Below are 18,455 nucleotides of genomic sequence, written 5' to 3' on the forward strand. Positions count from 1 at the left end.
GTGGTTCTCAAGCTACTGACCGGAAATGGTTTTCAATGTGCAGGCCCCTGTGACCTTGACCTTTAATGGAGTGACTCCAAAATCGATAGGGGTCATCTACTTTGCAAGTACAATCATCCTATGAAGTTTCAACATTCTGGGTGAAGTGGTTCTCCACTTATTGATCGGAAATGGTTTTCCATGTTCAGGCCCCTGTGACCTTGACCTTTGATGGAGTGACCCCAAAATCAATAGGGGTCATCTACTCTTTATGATCAATCATCCTATGAAGTTTCAACATTCTGGGTCAAGTGGTTCTCTAGTTATTGATCGGAAATGGTTTTCAATGTTCAGGCCCCTGTGACCTTGACCTTTGACGGAGCGACCCCAAAATCAATAGGGGTCATCTACTCTTCATGACCAATAATCCTATGAAGTTTCAACATTCTGGGTCAAGTGGTTCTCTAGTTATTGATCGGAAATGGTTTTCAATGTTCAGGCCCCTGTGACCTTGACCTTTGACGGAGTGACCCCAAAATCAATAGGGGTCATCTACTCTTCATGACCAATCATCCTATGAAGTTTCAACATTCTGGGTCAAGTGGTTCTCTAGTTATTGATCGGAAATGGTTTTCAATGTTCAGGCCCCTGTGACCTTGACCTTTGACAGAGTGACCCCAAAAACAATAGGGGTCGTCTACTCCAGCAGCCCTACAACCCTATAAAGTTTGAAGGTTCTAGGTCAAATGGTTCTCCAGTTATTGCTCGGAAATGAAGTGTGACGTACGTACGGACGGACAGGGCAAAAACAATATGTCTCCTGGGGGAGACATAACTATTCTGGGTCACTGTGACCTTAACCTTTAATCTACTGACCTCAAAATCAATAGGGGACATCTGCTGGTCATAAACGACCTTCCTTACAATTTTCATGATCTTAGGCCAAAGCGTTTTCAAGTTATCATCCGGAAATGGTTTAACTGTTCTGGGTCACTGTGACCTTGACCTTTGACCTACTGGCCTCAAAATCAAAACGGGTCATCTGCTGGTCATGATCAACTTCTCTATCAAGTTTTGTGATCCTAGGCCAGTGTTCACAAGTTATCGCCCGGAAACTGTTCGGAACAGTAACTGTAACTTGACCTTTGGCCTACTGACCTCAAAATCAATAGTGGTCATCTGCTGGTCATGACCAACCTTCCAACCAACTTTCATGATCCTAGGCCCAAGTCAAATTACCATCTGGCGAAATTACTACTTTACTGTAAAATAAACCTGTGGATTTTAAAATGTTAAAGATACAATAAATATGAATTATAATTCTTAGTGTAACCACGAAATACAGGGAAATTATCTTCCCATGAATATTAAAGATTTAACAGTAATCTGGACTTTTCATAACATGAAATTCAAGTATGAAGACAATACACAGACAAGACTTAGTAAGTACTTACATTATTCTCAAACATCCATGCCCTCCTGAAAAATATATTTATTTCAGTATATCAGTTTAAAACAAAAGAAATTCTACCTAATTTTTCATCCTTTTTAATAAATTATTTCAAATACTAACAAGTAATATCTTGACATTAAATGTACAACAAGATTCTCAGGAATGATCCGAAAATTTCTTTACTAACATAACTATGACGACAGAAGGAATGCCCTAACATACGCTGATTTTGCATGAAAGTTATCCATAATGCTTTTAATTTTCAAAATTGAATCACAACTGGCAGAGGTATGGCTGTTTCAAATTTAAGGAAATGGCTAATCATGGAGGCAGCCATCTTAAGTGTTAATGCTTTCATTTACAAACTGTTTTCATATTATATTAATTATATTTTAAAATTCCTTAATTTATGGGTTTTTTTCAAGTATCAGATGAAAAGAACGATAATTCATTTCCTTCTAGTTGGAAAAAGTAGAGAAAATAGGTGGGCTCAATTGTGTTACACCAATTTTGCCTGATCTGTACTCATTTCAGTCCGGCTAGTTACATGTACATCGATTTGGTATACCTGTGGGACATGCCGAATTGCCTGATCAAAACATCGTAATGCATTTCGGTCTACTGATTACGTGTTGTATAAATTGAGCCCACCTATTATTTGTCAAAATGAAGGAAATACAGTTCAAATAAATATATGCAAATTAATTAAATCTGCCAATTTGTTTTTTGTTACTATGGGAACACGTTGTTGCCATTCTGATGGTATGACTCTCAGTTTTTAAGTAGATTTTCAAAATTCTTTCACTTCCTCAAATGAATCAAATAGACTAAGGAGACAGAATGAACACTAAAACAGAACTGCTTTTCCCATTAATTATAGGATCTGAAATACAGAAAATTAATTATTTCATTACTCATACCTCTTTTTCCCACTCAATTTCTTCAAAGATTTTGTCAAAACATTCTTTCATGTAAACAAACTGAAAATAAAAATCAGTATACTCACATATGCAGTAAATCACAAAATTAATTACAATTAAAATATATAAATTAGAAGTATCTCCCTTTCTGGGATACTGACATTGTCCTTGACCTTACACATGTATTAAATCGTCCATTAGTGCTTAGAATTTAATTTAAGGCAACGGACCAATGATTGGCATTTTCTGTTCAATTACGTTTTCTCAATATGTGATTTTGACATTTTTATGTTGTTATGGAAACTGTTGGCTGTATGAGCTATACTGACGTCCAAAGAAAGCTGAAATAACAGATGAGAATACAAACCTGCACAGAAATCGCTAACAGTTATTATGGGTCCCTTAACATAACAATATGTAACTTAATTTTCACGATATGTGTCAGGTAGGAAATATACTGTTATACGCATACCCCAAATACCTTAAAAAACACTATGGTATTTTAATTTTTATATTCAAATTATCAGACGGCTTTTCCAATTCTTATTTTGCATAGACACTTTTTAATATGCTTAATTTTTAATCAAGCCATATAAATGTTATGTTAAACCAATTAAAGTAGTGGACCAGTAATGTGTGTTATTATGTATTCCAGTGGAGCAATATGGAATTGTTTGGACGTATATAGCTCCTAAAACATCTACATGGTTTTCTACGGAACCGTGAGAATGATGAAAATACACTTGGAGAATAAGTTATTTGACTGTTTGTTATTACTGGTCCACTACCTTAATGAGAAACTTAATTTAATAGACACGAAAGTAAGTCCATGGCTAGGATTTTTTCCATTAATTTGGGAAGATGACCCTTTGAGAATTTAAGAAGCATTTTGATCAGATTTGCAAAAAATTTCCTGTTATCTATTGCATATCAATAACAACAGGACACACCCACTTCTTTACAATGGTTTAAATCTTAGATGATCTACTTTACTGACTTTGCTTCAATTTATACAGACAAGTTTTTTACCAAAATTGTTTTATACTAAAACTGGGAATTTTGTCTAAAATTTAGGAAAAAAGATTAGTTTTCATCTGTGATTATAAGCCATTAACACATGAAAAATCAGCAAAAACACCCCTAAACACTGCAAAAAGTACTTACATATTGTGTAAGAATTTGTACAATTCGAGGTTTCTTGCCTGGTCGGTTATATTCCAGTGTAAATGCCATACCCTCTTCCTCCACATCATAACCCTGTATATCCTTCCACTGGAACTCTATCACTTGAGACTGTAACATGACAACAAAGGTAAGTGCTTAACAACACAATATAATGCACAGAAGTACATGTTTGTTTTTGGTTTTGAAACATCAGGTCTTATCACATACATCTTTTCAATCTCTATTTACTTACAATATGACTCAACACTAAACCATTTTATAATATATGCAAATCAAGGGAAATGTTTGTCATCTCATAAGTGAAAATGACAGGAAATTATAGCTGCCAATAATTCGAAAAACATGACTTTAGACTGTTTTTTTTTTTTTTTTACTTTCGGTTGAGGGTTGTGGATTTAATGGGAGAAGAGGTGTGGTTTTGTTGAGTTTTAAATGCCAGTAAAAATTGACAATCATACCTCAGGAGTTCCATCAGTTTTACACGCCTGCAGCTTGAAGCTTGATCTACCTACAATTGCTATAACATGTCCTTCCTTTCTCGAGTCACAAGGACAATGTGGGAACTGTACTTCGCAGTAACCTTCCAGGTATCTCGCCGTTTTCACATACTGAAACAAACATTTTCTTCAAGGTGAGGCAAATGTTTGCATGTTATCATACATGTGGTAAGTTCAGAATACACTAACCACATTTTCCTGATGACCCAAAGGACCACAAAAGGTCCTGGCGAATTCAACTGATCCCCACAATTCATCTATATCAACAAAATTTTAATGAGAAAAACAGAAAATTTCAGCACTTAAACAGTCATGTTTTCTTACTTTAGTATTTACAATAATACTCAAATGTTTTCAGTGAAAACAGTTTATTCTGTATTACTGATGGTCCAAGGGACAAGTCAGCTTTTGAGATTTACTTGTCCTCTGAGTATCTACTGGTTGTGGGTCAGGGGACCATTGTTAGCGAAGTTGCCTACCAAAACTGGAGGTCTGTTATTTTTTTCTAACATTGTGTTAAGTTTTAAAGTACATGATAATTAGTAGATAAATCAATTTCTTTGTGCGTTTTTTTCAGTCTCTATGGCAGCACTTAATGGTGATGACTTTGAAAGACTTGTGGTCTCAAAATTGGAGCGTTTTTATCACCAAAACTTAAGCACATGAAAGTTAAATTTTACAAACAGAATCCAAACATTTTATGTTCTTTATAACTTATATATCGTACAAACACTTTGAAACACTATAAAACAAAATACACATAATACATTATTTATAAATAATGCTCGATTGCTTGACAGGAGGACCTGAAGGAAATATCATGACTTTGACCCGAGAAATCAAATGTATGACACAGTAAGCAAATCAGAAACAGTTAGGCAGGAAGAATTTTTCTTTACACAAAATAAAATATGAAATGTATATCCAGGTGTGAACTTGAGTAGAAATCAGCTCTGGGCTGGTGGAACTTGCAATTATATTCACCCTAGTGTGTTTTTTTTTTACCAAAAATATAATAAAACAAACACAGCCATGCAGAATGATGCTAAACGAAAGTTAACTTACTCTTTTCAACTCTAAAATTTGCCCAGTTCCATTACATACCACATTATGATCACATTACCTAGAAGCTCAATTGTCCAGGCCCTGTGCTCACAAAACATTTTTCGGTCTCAGCTGAGTTTGAGCTTGAAACTTTGATATCAACTTTACTAAAACTGCAAGGTTAAATTCCAACTGGACTGACCATCAATACTGAATAGTCACTCGGAAATAGTTATTAACTTCAAATTTAGTTTTAAACATGCTATTTAGATAAAAATAACAAAATTTTAATAAAGTTTCATTATCAAACTCAGCTGAGACTGAAATGTTTTGTGAACACTGGGCCAGAACAAGATTTTGGTTTGAACAGTTTTGAACTGACTTTTAAAATAGACGCTGTCTACAAAACTTTTTTCCTCAAGTGAATTGCAGGACGAGTGCATCTGTAGCAGTATGCATGAAAATTCTAGATAGTTCGTCCTGCAGGACCCCTTGAGAATTTGTCAAGCCCTGATATCCTACATTCATTTTGACAAAAGCCAATATTTAAACTTACCTCTATCTTTTTACTTGCATCATGTAGTGATTTCAGTTCATACAATTTATCTTCAGTTTTGATATGGCCTCTGTTCACCTCCTCAACAGCCTGAAATTGTAGTTCAATAAAAGTACAAAGGATTGGATGTAAATTTTCTTATGCCATTCAGAGGAGTTTTTTTATAAACCGTATTATTATACACCTCATCATAAACACTAACAGGAAGGCAGAAACCTGTAACTCATGACAATAAATAGAAGTGTGTGCAATAACTGGAAAGTTTTATTTAGATATATAATAAAATTAACTTATTAAATGGCTGAAATCCCGTGTCTTAAGTGACACCCTTAAATCTCTGTAAGCAATGGGGATATACTTTACACACACATCATATCTAACCTTTCCACATCTAAGAAATTTACAGCAATAGGGTCAGAGTTAAACAGACATCATATCTATCCTTTCCACATCTAAGAAATTTACAGCAATAGGGTTAAAGTTACCGCCATATCTTAACTTACAATCATATCCTACTTAACCACAGAGAAAATTTACAGCAAAAGGTTCCGAGTTACCATCATATTGTACCTGGCCCAAAAAGAAAGTAACAACAATAGGGCCTGAGCTACACGGATGTCATATCTTACCTGGCTGTACAGGAAATTTACAGCAGAAGGATCAGAGTTACTTACCTGGCATCAGAGGAAATTTACAGTAATACTGTCAGAATCAAACAGATATGATATCTTACCTGACCATAGAGGAAATTTACAGCAATACTGTCAGAATCAAACAGAATGATATATTACCTGACCATAGAGGAAATTTACAGCAATACTGTCAGAATCAAACAGATATGATATCTTACCTGACCATAGAGGAAATTTACAGCAATACTGTCAGAATCAAACAGATATGATATATTACCTGACCATAGAGGAAATTTACAGCAATACTGTCAGAATCAAACAGATATGATATCTTACCTGACCATAGAGGAAATTTACAGCAATACTGTCAGAATCAAACAGATATGATATATTACCCGACCATAGAGGAAATTTACAGCAATACTGTCAGAATCAAACAGATATGATATATTACCCGACCATAGAGGAAATTTACAGCAATACTGTCAGAATCAAACAGATATGATATCTTACCTGACCATAGAGGAAATTTACAACAATTCTGTCAGAATCAAACAGATATGATATATTAGGAAATTTACAGCAATACCATAGAGGAAATTTACAGCAATACTGTCAGAATCAAACAGATATGATATATTACCTGACCATAGAGGAAATTCACAGCAATACTGTCAGAATCAAACAGATATGATATCTTACCTGACCATAGAGGAAATTTACAGCAATACTGTCAGAATCAAACAGATATGATATATTACCTGACCATAGAGGAAATTTACAGCAATACTGTCAGAATCAAACAGATATGATATCTTACCTGACCACAGAGGAAATTTACAGCAATAGGGTCAGAGTTTAGGAAGTTTTCTCTGGTTATTGAGAAGATCCATTTCTTCAAGGTGATACATGTGGCTGTAGCAGTACTGTAATTCTGTATGTATATATTGTGAGGGAATTCATTCCGCTGTAATTTACGTTCTGAAAAAAATATAATAAAATTTTCAACAAAGTAACGATTCTAGATGGAACAGCTTCACCCAAGAATGTATACAGTGAAACAGAGCTCACCGTGGCTGAGTGGTGCAATCTGTGTAATCATTTCCGAAATGAAAATTACTTTATGAAAAAATGGCATCCTTCTAGTAAATTAAAAAAAAATCAAAGCAGTCTCGTAAAAAGTCAAGCACACAACCTTATTTTTTTTTTAATACTGAAGTTTTGAAAAATCAGGGGATTAATCAAATTCTACACTGTACAAATTTTTTTTATCCAAACATGCAGAACTACCGGTACCTTAAGAATCTGCGAAACATGCATGTCTGTGTTTTAGGACACAATGCTGATTATTACAACATGAATACATTAACTTTGTCACTGGCATTGCAAATACGAGCAAAATAAAAAATCGGGAATAAAACCTGATCTATAGCATTATAATATCAAAGGCCTGAATGGCCTGAGTCGGCTAATGATTGATGTACTGACAGTATAGTCTACCAGTTTCAGTTTGTTTTTAGTTTTTTTCTTAAAATTTCATAACACAGCTCGATATTTACCCAAAATATTATATCTGGATACGATTACACTTTTCTCCAGTTTGAACAATATATTTTACAAATTGTGATGATACGAAGACATTTAGCAGCAATTGGCAGTATCTGACATTGAAGTTTACAGTTAAATTACCTCTTATTTAAGTCTTTTCATAAAAAAGTTGTTTCGTTTCGTGAAAGCAGCCAAACATAGACGATCTACTTTCGATTTCAAAAACTACAAGAAAATACAATTTAATGTTTCGCCGATTTGTTTATTTCTCGAAAAATATGAATTAAAATCATTTTTAATATCAGTAGTAACTAAACAAACCAGTAAGAGCTTCTTCTTCCGATAATTTATCCATTTACTGACTGCAAAATTCAACCCACGCAAAGTTTATAGAAATCATACGATGCGTGTTTACGTTCAATGTGGGAGAATTAAGGCTGATCGGCTATGTTACCTAACGCATCCAGACGATTCAGATTTTGTTTTTAAAAAAGCATTGTGTGCGTTTCTGTAATTTTATATATGTTTTTATATGCTTAGAAATTATTAGACATGCGTATTTGCATTATTTCTATACGTAATTTACGCTAATACGCATCTTATCTGGAGCCCTGTGGAACTATTTTTTGTCTTTCGCTGGATGTTACCCAAGCTTTGAAAGCCTGCGCAATTCTTAAAATGCACATTTATGCTTAATGAGTTACATTCGAGTATTGCACAATTACAAGTCATAAATATGACAGATTACATCGTATATTGGTCATAGCAAAGGGAATTGACACAACTTAACTTCATTCATGCAGTGAACTGTTTGAAGTTTGAGAAATCTAATGGAACTACATCCCTTCACTGTGTTATTTGGTCCATTTAGAGAATCGTTGGATAGCAAGGACTCGTCAAAAGGCTTTCAGCCTTTAGCCGACTCAAAAATCATTCTTTTCCCTGGGAATGTTCTAGTTTAAAATCTAATTTCCACAGAAGTGATCTTTAAATGCAAGCACGTAATTATGTTCCCTAAAAATAGATAATTCGACTGGAGCCACAAAAAATTTGTCATAACTAACAGAACACATATTACACAAAGCACACAAAACTTACCAAAATTATATTCAACAGTTTCAAATAAATAGAAGCACTCTGCAGCACCAGTAGAGAGGTTAACTTTATCAACAACAGCCTGAAAAACAACAGGTATCATTTTAGTAGAGAGGTTAACTTTATCAACAACAGCCTGAAATACGACATGTATCATTCCAGTAGAGAGGTTAACTTTATCAACAACAGCCTGAAATACGACATGTATCATTCCAGTAGAGAGGTTAACTTTATCAACAACAGCCTGATTAGGATAACAGTAATTTCATGTGTTCGATTTAAGTAAAATTATAATGAAATAATTTTGTCAATAAACATTCTTTTCACAACTGTCCAGTGTTAGACGGCTTGAACCAAAGGGGTTCGGCACATGAGTGGACTGAGTTTAATGACTTATTTTAGTGTCCTAGAGCCATAATCATCAAAAACCCATACTAATACAATTAGTAGTACACAAACGTTTTTTACCCCTCATAGACTATATTTACAACTACTTTCTTTGTATAGCCAGGAAAAAAATACTGTCATTTATTTTTCCATTCAAACTTTGCCTTTAGTTAGCTAAAACCGTCAACTTTTAAAATTGCATCAACACATTTTCATATCTTTATCTGTTTTTCGATAATCCAACATCGTATCGAACAGTACACAATGCGAATCCTTACCCTGACAACGTCACGTAACAACGAATCAATCAATAAGCAGTCAGTAAAATCAACATTCTGGACCTTGGGCGGACAAAGCAACCATTGAATTACCAATAATTCAAACAAAATTTACTGGTCCTGACGAGTTCGAGCGAACAATTATCAGCTGTATTCAATTTATACGCGACAACCAGTATTTACTGGTTTCTCACAAAAAGTATCTTTCCTGTGTAAATGGCAACTTTCACTGGTGCATAAGATGGAGAACCTGGTAACACTACTTACATTATATACAGTATCTGTAGTGTCATTCCTATGAATGGTTACTACACAAATAGTTCTGTCCGGTAATAAAACCTTCAATTCAACTTCATTATTGGCTGAGTCCTGCAACAAAAAAGAAAATTCCATCAACATTTTCAAACAAACATGATTACTGAAAAGGAATTACGTAAAATTATTAAATTATGAGCAGATTCTATCACTTAATAGCACGTACCTGGTTCTAAAATTCAGTGTTTATAATGAAACAGCAGATATGCCCTGACATACAAGCAGGCCATGATGACCCTATATAGTTAACCTGTTAAACTTGGCCTTGGAATCACCAAGATTAACATTCTGACAAAGTTTCATGAAGATAGGGTCATAAATGTCAATAAGATTTTCATTTGATTTGAGGGGTGGCCTAGTTTTTGACCCCACATGACCCAGTTTCAAACTTGGCCTAGGAATCATCAAGATAAACATTCTTACCAAGTTTCATGAAGATAGGATCACAAATATGGCCTCTAGTGTGTTAACAAGTTTTTCCTTTGATTTGATCAGGTGACTTACCGGTAATTTTTGACCCCACATGACCCAGATTTAAATTTGGCCTAGGAATCATCAAAATAAACATTCTGACCAAGTTTCAGGAAGATAGGATCACACTCTAGTGTGTTAACATGCTTTTCCTTTGATTTGAGTGGGTGACCTATTTTTGACCACACATGACCAAGTTTTGACCTTGGCCTAGGAATCATCAAGATAAATATTCCGACCAAGTTTCATGGAGATAGGGTTACAAAATTGGCCTTTAGGGTGTCAACAAGCTTTTCCTTTGATCTGATTGGGTGTCCTATTTTTTGATCCAACATGATCAAGTTTCAGACTTGGCTTAGGAATCATCAAGATAAACATTCTGACCAAGTTTCATGAAGTTAGGGTCATAAATGTGGCCTCGAAAGTGTTAACAAGCCTTTCCTTTGATTTGATCGGGTGACCTAGTTTTTGACACCATATGACCCAGTTTTGAATGTTGCTTAGGAATCATCAAGATAAACATTCTGACTAAGTTTCATAAAGATAGGGTCATAAATGTGGCCTCTAGGGTGTTAACAAGCTTTTCCTTTGATTTGACCTGGTGACCTAGTTATGACCCCACATGACCCAGTTTCTAACCTGGCCTAGAGATCATCAAGATAAACATTCTGTGCAAGTCTGTATCAAATCAAAGAATAAATGAAAACTCATATAGGCTGAAAGAGCCAAAATAGAAAATTTTAGCAATAACTCTACAACCTGTGATGGAATCTGGCTGGTTTTCCAAAGGAACAGAGATCTTATTGTGACTAAGTTGTGTGTAAGTGTGGTTAAAATTGAATGTAAAATGTCATTCTATGTGTTCACAAGGTAAAAATTAACAAACTTTGACTGTTTCAGGGGTCAATAAAGGGCCGTAACTCCCGAACCTGTGATTGGATCTGACGGATTCATCATGGAATCCAAGATCTATTGTTGTCGAAAACATTTTGCAAGTCTGTATCAAATCAAACCAGAAATGAAGTCTCTATATGGCTGCAAAAGCTAAAAACAGCAAATTTTGGCCCTTTAAGGGGCCATAACTCTGCCACCCATGATGGGATCTGGCCAGTTTTCAAAAGGAACCAAGATATTATGCTAAATTTGTGTGCAAGCTTGATCAAAATGGATTGAAAAATGTGGTCTTGATCATGTTCACAAGACAAAATAGCAAATTTTGGCCCTTTAAGGGGCCATAACTCGGGGACCTATAATGGGATCTGGCCAGTTTTCGAAAGGAACCAAGATATTATGCCAATACAAGTTGAGAGTGAGTTTGATTAAGATCAATTGCAAAATGTAGTCTCTATCGTGTTCACAAGAAATTGTGGATGTACGGACGATGGACGATCACAAAAGCTCACCTTGTCATTACACGACGGTAAGCTAAAAATCGACTGCAATATGTGGTCTCTATCATGTTCAAAAGAAATTGTGGACGGACAACGCTAATGGACGACGGATGACCGACGAAGGGCGATCACAAAAACTCACCTTGTCACTATGTGACAGGTGAGCTAAAAAAGCAAATTTAAGTGATGTTTACAGACAAGCTGTGACCTACATTTATGATGATGAGATGAAAAATAAATGACTCTCACCTGCTCAGATTCATTTGCAGCTAAAAATTCCTGCATAATATCACATTCTCCTATCACCCGGACAGCACATGCTGAAAATTACACACCCATTAAATAAACATAACTAACAAAATTCAGACATAATTAACAAATTTCAGACATATAACTAAGATCATCAACAGTATGAGGTTTACTTTGTTTCAAAATCCTATTTTTATGACACTGTGAAATCCAAGAACACACAAAATCCTCATCAATTTTATCTTCAAAAGTTGAAATCCATAAATGCATATTCCTACGAAATACTCTTCTTTTTTTTCTGGACAAAACAACAAAATTTAATTATCATGGAACTTAAAACTTGATCATAGCAGTTTGCTTGTTTCAATTGGGCTTAGCACCAGTATAAAACTATGTCTTAACTGTACTGATTTTGTTCTCTGCAAACAAGTGACAACTTCCTCACATGAAACAGTGGTGAAGAATCAACAATTTCAGCCACTTCTATATGTCTGGAATAAAATGTTCTTCACCTATGGGCTATGGTTTTAACTTGCAACCTCAGAATTTTAAAGTCCCTACATTCTGAGCTAACAGAGCAGAGAGACCATCAAAGAGAACAAAATTAACTAGGCAGATGAAACTAATACATGTAATTTCTTGATTTGCAGTTCTCAGTGTTCTCTATAGAGCTAGTTCAGATCAAACATAATGCTCCCAGTCTAACAGTAAGATTATGGAAAACAATGATATAAAATGATCATTTTTCCAAGTGCTGTGCACATTCCTTTTTTGCGAAAAAATCATTTGAAAATTTTGTATCAGATTAAATGTGGTAACAATATCCTAATGCTTTTCTGGTTCATTATCCAAAACAAAGGAAATATGTGTGTGTGTATGTGTTCGGGTTTCAACAATTTTTCAGTCATAAAAACATCTACTTGTAGCAGTGAGCTCAATGCTCAACTTTATAGTGCTGCCTCGCTGTAATATCGCACCATAGACACATGACATGATGCCCCACCCAGTCACTTATACTGACTATGGGCTGACTAGTCCTAGCACTATCCTCTTAATGCTGAGCGCCAAGCAAGGAAGGTACTAGTACCATTATTTTACATCTTTGGTATGACGTGGCCAGGGATCAAACCCACGATCTCACATGCGAAGCGGGCACTCTACCGATAAATTAAATGTCAAATATAAACAAAGTGGCAAAATAAAATTTGCACAAATTTGATGTGTTTTACAGTATCACATTTACCTTTTTCTAGGTATTGCTCAAGACCTCTTCTCCGTGCATCCAGCTGCTGCTCTGTTAATGTGAACAACTTTTTACCCGGCATCTTTGGAAAAGAGAAGTCTGGAAACTCTCTTTTTAATCTCGAATGAAGAGTGTCAAATTCACTGTAACGTCTTGAACACAAATGGCGCCCAGCCATATAGATATTATAGACCTACAAGAAAAGAATAGTTTAGTTTAATATGATCACATGACCATCAAGGAATCATGTAAAAGGTAGCACTTGATAAAATGATGTTTCAACTATTTCCTTGCTAATTTCTTATGCTAGGGATAGTAGGGACCACCATGAAAATGATCCCCTATGTCTTTTGCTAAATTTTCTCTGGGATTTAGCTAATCTGACAATTAAGTTTACAGGGTTCAAATCTAAGATAGCATACCTGTGAAACCTATTGTATTGTAAGTTGCAATTTATGAACTTGCATTTTTTTGCCAGCGGAAGTTTTGGGACAATGAAAAAAAAAACTACTTGCGAAAAAAAATGCAAAAAGAAACTTTAGCTAAATTCTAACTGTAGTGTATTTCAATTCCTCAGTATTTATGTTACCGTGATCCTTTAAAAAGCTCCAATGAGTGAGTTGGATTTTATGGTGAATTGACACAAAAAGGTCATAATATCGCCTAGAAGAGGTTATTACTAAAATGCAAAATAGCTTCAATGTAATTTTGAACACACATGTACATGAAATATAGGAGACACTTTACTCACATAACAAATAACTACTGACACATTCAAAACTTATAACATCAGTAATCGGACATTACTGTAATATCCTTACCACAAATTTCTCCCCATTCTGTTGCACAGCCTGATAGTCAGGTATGGAGATTGGCAATGACCTTCTCTCTGAGTAATCTATGTATGACGGTCCTGAGGAATCATCGCTTGGTTCCAGTCGGTCCGCTATCTGATCTGGCACTGATATTACTGCAAACAGACAAAAACTTTTCTTATTAACTTCTAGTTCACAGACTGGTCATACTACATTTGCTAGATTTAAATGACATTTAACTACAAGAAGGCCCTTCCACTGAGACCTAGAAAGTAAGTATGTCTAAATATCCAAGTATCAATTGTCAAAAGTCAATAAATTTCCTTATCATTTAGTTTATTGGCAGGCAATTGGTTTATACTAGTACACACTTGGAAGAAATTCAACTCTGAGTTTGACTTGCTACAGACACATATAAATTCCAGTTTCTCCCTCTTCAGAGACTGTCAGCTCAAAGGCAGTGTCCCTTAATTTTGTTAGTACATGTTTATGACATTTAAAAATGTACTATCAATTTTACATCATGTGAAGGCTGCATCATTTATAATCATAAGAATATTTAATGCTTAATAAAACTACATGTAAGCTATTTAATTGAACTCTGCAGAAAAATGGTTGCCGAGGAGGTGGGGTGTAGCTGGCTAATACACAAATACATTCAGGTAGCTTGTAACCCTTATAGGTCTGAAGTCTATGAGGACTGAAATTCAGAGGGGACGTCAACCAAGTTTCAATAAAACATTTATATTTGCAGGGACTAAATATTGTTGATTTCAGGGTTGTGTCACTCCAATAAATTAAGTCCCAACAAAGCAGCAAATTCTCCATTCATTTCTTAAAACTTGAAATCCACTATTGTAATTCATGTCCCAATGAAATGACTGTTTTTGCTGAATTTTAATCAAATGATTTTACAGTATTTACCGTAGATACCCATGTATAATGCGCAGTTTTCTGACCCCCGGGACCACCCCCGAATCGTGGGTGCGCACAATACACAGGTATAGACAATTTTCCAACTTCAAAACAAGTTTGTTACCGATGTTCGCCATTTTGGTAAAGGGAAACTACTCCCCGCGCTTACTGTCTCCGCTAAAATCTAAGATTTACGTTACGTTCCGTAAAAGATCGAATTGTTTATTTTTCTTTCAAAAAAATTAATTTCATATAAATTTAGAAGTATTTTGACGAAAGAAATGTTTATAAATCACAAAAATTATGTTACTAATTAAAGATCGAGAATTATCTTTAACCGAGATCAAACTGTGAACAACATAATTGACATGAGGTGACACGTTAATTGCCGGTAATTACTGGCTTTATGATCGTGACAAAAAGACTATCACACCTTTTGTTATCAGTTTAAATTGAGAAGCTCATGTCATTTTGAAAGATACCATTCCGAAATATCAGCTGCTATTTATTTATTCAAAATAGTGAATTAAAAAAGGTAAAACAACAAATATAACAATAATTTACTGGTTTTATTTTCGAGAAAACAAAAATAGATAGTACCGTGAGACCGATGCTGCTCTCCGCCGCGGAGATAAAATTTATTACCGGTGTCGATGTAAACTCTACTTTCGTTTTCCATCCACCTAAAAATTGACCAAATTTTTTTTTTTTTTCCCCAGGATTTTGGACTAAGATCGGGGGTGCGCATTATACACGGGTGCGCATTATACATGGGTATCTACGGTAGCTTTTAAGAATATATATATATTTATACCTGTTAACGTTAGTGTATCTCCACCAGACTTAATCAGGTCAACAACTTGTTTATGTGTTGCTCCTTCAACATTCACTTGATTCCTGCAAGAAAAAGATATTTGTAATAACTATCATCTCATGAACTGAAACAAGATGACCAAACATTGTGTAGGCAAAGGAAAAAAAAAATAGGACCGTTTCCGGTCTCCCTACCTACCCTCTTTTTTTACCCCCTACCCTGAACTTCTTATTGGGGATAATTTTCCGCCTTTCGATTTTTAAAAAAATAGACCCATTTCATTTTAAATCTTTCACATTGTTCTGCTGAAATACACGATTCTGATTGGTCGTCAGTTATATCAAAGATGGCAGCGCCCGTGTTGCCAGCTTCATCAGATTTGGAGCTTCGATTTAAGTTTTTTTGCATTATAAAACCGCCAAAATGTTACTTACAATTGTTCTAGATGACTTATTAGTTGATGACATATTTCACTGGTATCATGATTTACCTGGATGCAACTTTAAATGCAAATATGTTAAAGATATACAAATAAATTTTAGTGAATACATGGTTGAAACTGCAAGTTATTTCTTTTTTTTTTTTTGCTTTATTTACAAATTAACTCCCCAATTGTCTAAAAACTGTTAAATATAAAACAATCCTTAAATTTTGACAAAATGAATGCAGTGTTTCATACTTTAAGCTTTACCATAAACAAAAAATTCTATGGCATAAAGACAGAATGCTGAATCAAGAAACAGTACTACAGATAGGATAATTTTACTGATATTCATGATCACTGCTGCACAAGAATGAAAACAAACATAAATACTGAACAGCAGTATCTTAAAAAGTATCTTATGTTGTTTTCCAAATCTAAAGAAAACAGGAGCTCGTAGAACACGAAATGTCCCCCTTGATGCATTCAGTACCTGCACCAGAAATAGAAATTATTTGGTCACTGTGCACTGGACATTTGACGTATTGACCTAAAATCAATAATTATGGGTCATTTACCAGTCATAAGTGACCTCTGTATCAAATGTGATCTTAAACCAAAGCATTCTCTAGGTATTTGGCAAAAAAAGTTCTACTGTTCTGTGTCAATGTGACCTTGACCTTTGACCTACTGATCTCAAATCCAATAGAGGTCATCTACTGGTCATGGTCAACCTCCCTCTTAAGTTTCATGATCCTAGGCCCAAGCCTTCTCAAGTTATCGTCCTGAAACGGATTAACTGTTCCGGGTCACTTTGACCTTGACCTTTGACCTACTGGCCTCAATATCAAAAGGGGTCATCTACTGGTCATGATCATCCTCCCTATCAAGTTTTGTGATCGTAGGCCCAAGCGTTTTCAATTTATCATCTGGAAACAGTTTAACTGTTCCAGATAACTCTGACCTTGACCTTTGACCGGGAATAAAATGGATTCAAACTACAAATCTGCAGAAACAAATTTATCTGAATTTGAATTCCGGCCGAGTACTATTGTTTTTGATAAATAGGGCGATGGTGACAGAAAGAAGAACTATTCCCAAAAAACGGACCTCTTTTTCATTGGCCTCTTGAATGCCTTTCCTGGCTGTGCCTCAGCTCATTCTCAGTGCGCAAAAGTTGTTGTCATCTCTCGGGTACCCCAGTTAACTCCCTTGCAGCTGAGGTAGATTTTACAAAAGTGTAAAATGCACGAAACCGATGTAAATGTAAACACAATCTGCCGACGAGGAAACTTAGCAAAATGCACATGTTTGCAATGATCGTTTTTGGTAAATTAATTCCTCAGAATTTTTCATAGCTTGATGGGCTTTTCTGTCGCCCGAGCTGATTTTTCATAGCCATGGGCGATCAGGCTACTGTTTATGTCGCACACTGGATAAATGAACATGGTGCAAAGAAACTGAAACCTTTTGTTTACTCGGTTTTAGTACTATTATACAATTACTATTTAACAGATCTATGTAAAGAAACAGACAGAACTATTTATCGGCTTGAAATAATAATTTATAATCATTTTATAAGATAAATTGCAATTGCAACATGATACTGTGAGGGATTTGCAAGTCTATATAATTTGACTGACAATTGTTATGATATTGCTATTATGCAATAATTAAAGGGATATAATGATCGATTTAGGCATTCTGTCCAACTGTAGTATACAACTACAAGCACTAAGCAAATATTGCCAAATGCCGTAAAGTGTTCAATGGGTTACCCATAATTTGCAGATTTCTGAAACCCTGTACCTACCTGGACTGGATGCTGGGGAGGTAAATATGAAATAAGTTGTTCCATCCAGTCAAAATAATTTGACGTTCAGATTGTTTTATATTTGTGACGGGCAATTTAATTGTCAAAACTTTGAAAGACCAAAATAACAGAAGATAAATCACAGTACACAGTCATGTAAAGTTATTGGATTTATCTTTAATGCATACTGGGGAGTACAAACGTTAATCGTGTACAGTACATACATTGGTTTAAATCACCAGAAAATTTGTAATTTTGGACATTATTTGATAATTTTTACATAAATCAATGAGGAATTGAATCCCCTTTGATACATGTAAGTTTTATTTGAATTTATGGCCAATTCTTGAAATAATCTGCAATTAAACCTGTAGTATGTTAAGTATCGGCAGTGATTAGAACTTCATCAGAAATTGCTTCAACTATTTTGGTCT

The 18,455-nt window shown here is 35.0% G+C and overlaps 1 protein-coding gene across 1 annotated transcript in view; it reads right to left on the reverse strand.

Annotated features, from left to right (window-relative positions):
* LOC123566643 (sorting nexin-27-like) overlaps positions 1–18,455 on the reverse strand; it is a 38,567-nt gene that overhangs the window by 9,106 nt on the left and 11,006 nt on the right. The window contains exons 2-13 of the mRNA XM_045360930.2: positions 15,788–15,870; positions 14,065–14,213; positions 13,244–13,436; positions 12,001–12,071; positions 9,842–9,943; positions 8,913–8,991; positions 7,087–7,247; positions 5,635–5,724; positions 3,996–4,145; positions 3,517–3,645; positions 2,353–2,412; positions 1,434–1,458 (exon numbers count right to left, since the gene is read on the reverse strand). Of these exons, the coding sequence (XP_045216865.2) occupies positions 1,441–1,458; positions 2,353–2,412; positions 3,517–3,645; positions 3,996–4,145; positions 5,635–5,724; positions 7,087–7,247; positions 8,913–8,991; positions 9,842–9,943; positions 12,001–12,071; positions 13,244–13,436; positions 14,065–14,213; positions 15,788–15,870 (1,285 nt within the window). The 3' untranslated portion in view covers positions 1,434–1,440. The remainder of the gene's footprint in view (positions 1–1,433; positions 1,459–2,352; positions 2,413–3,516; positions 3,646–3,995; positions 4,146–5,634; positions 5,725–7,086; positions 7,248–8,912; positions 8,992–9,841; positions 9,944–12,000; positions 12,072–13,243; positions 13,437–14,064; positions 14,214–15,787; positions 15,871–18,455) is intronic.

The sequence above is a fragment of the Mercenaria mercenaria genome, chromosome 8 (assembly GCF_021730395.1).
Source record: "Mercenaria mercenaria strain notata chromosome 8, MADL_Memer_1, whole genome shotgun sequence".
Classification (NCBI taxonomy): domain Eukaryota; kingdom Metazoa; phylum Mollusca; class Bivalvia; order Venerida; family Veneridae; genus Mercenaria; species Mercenaria mercenaria.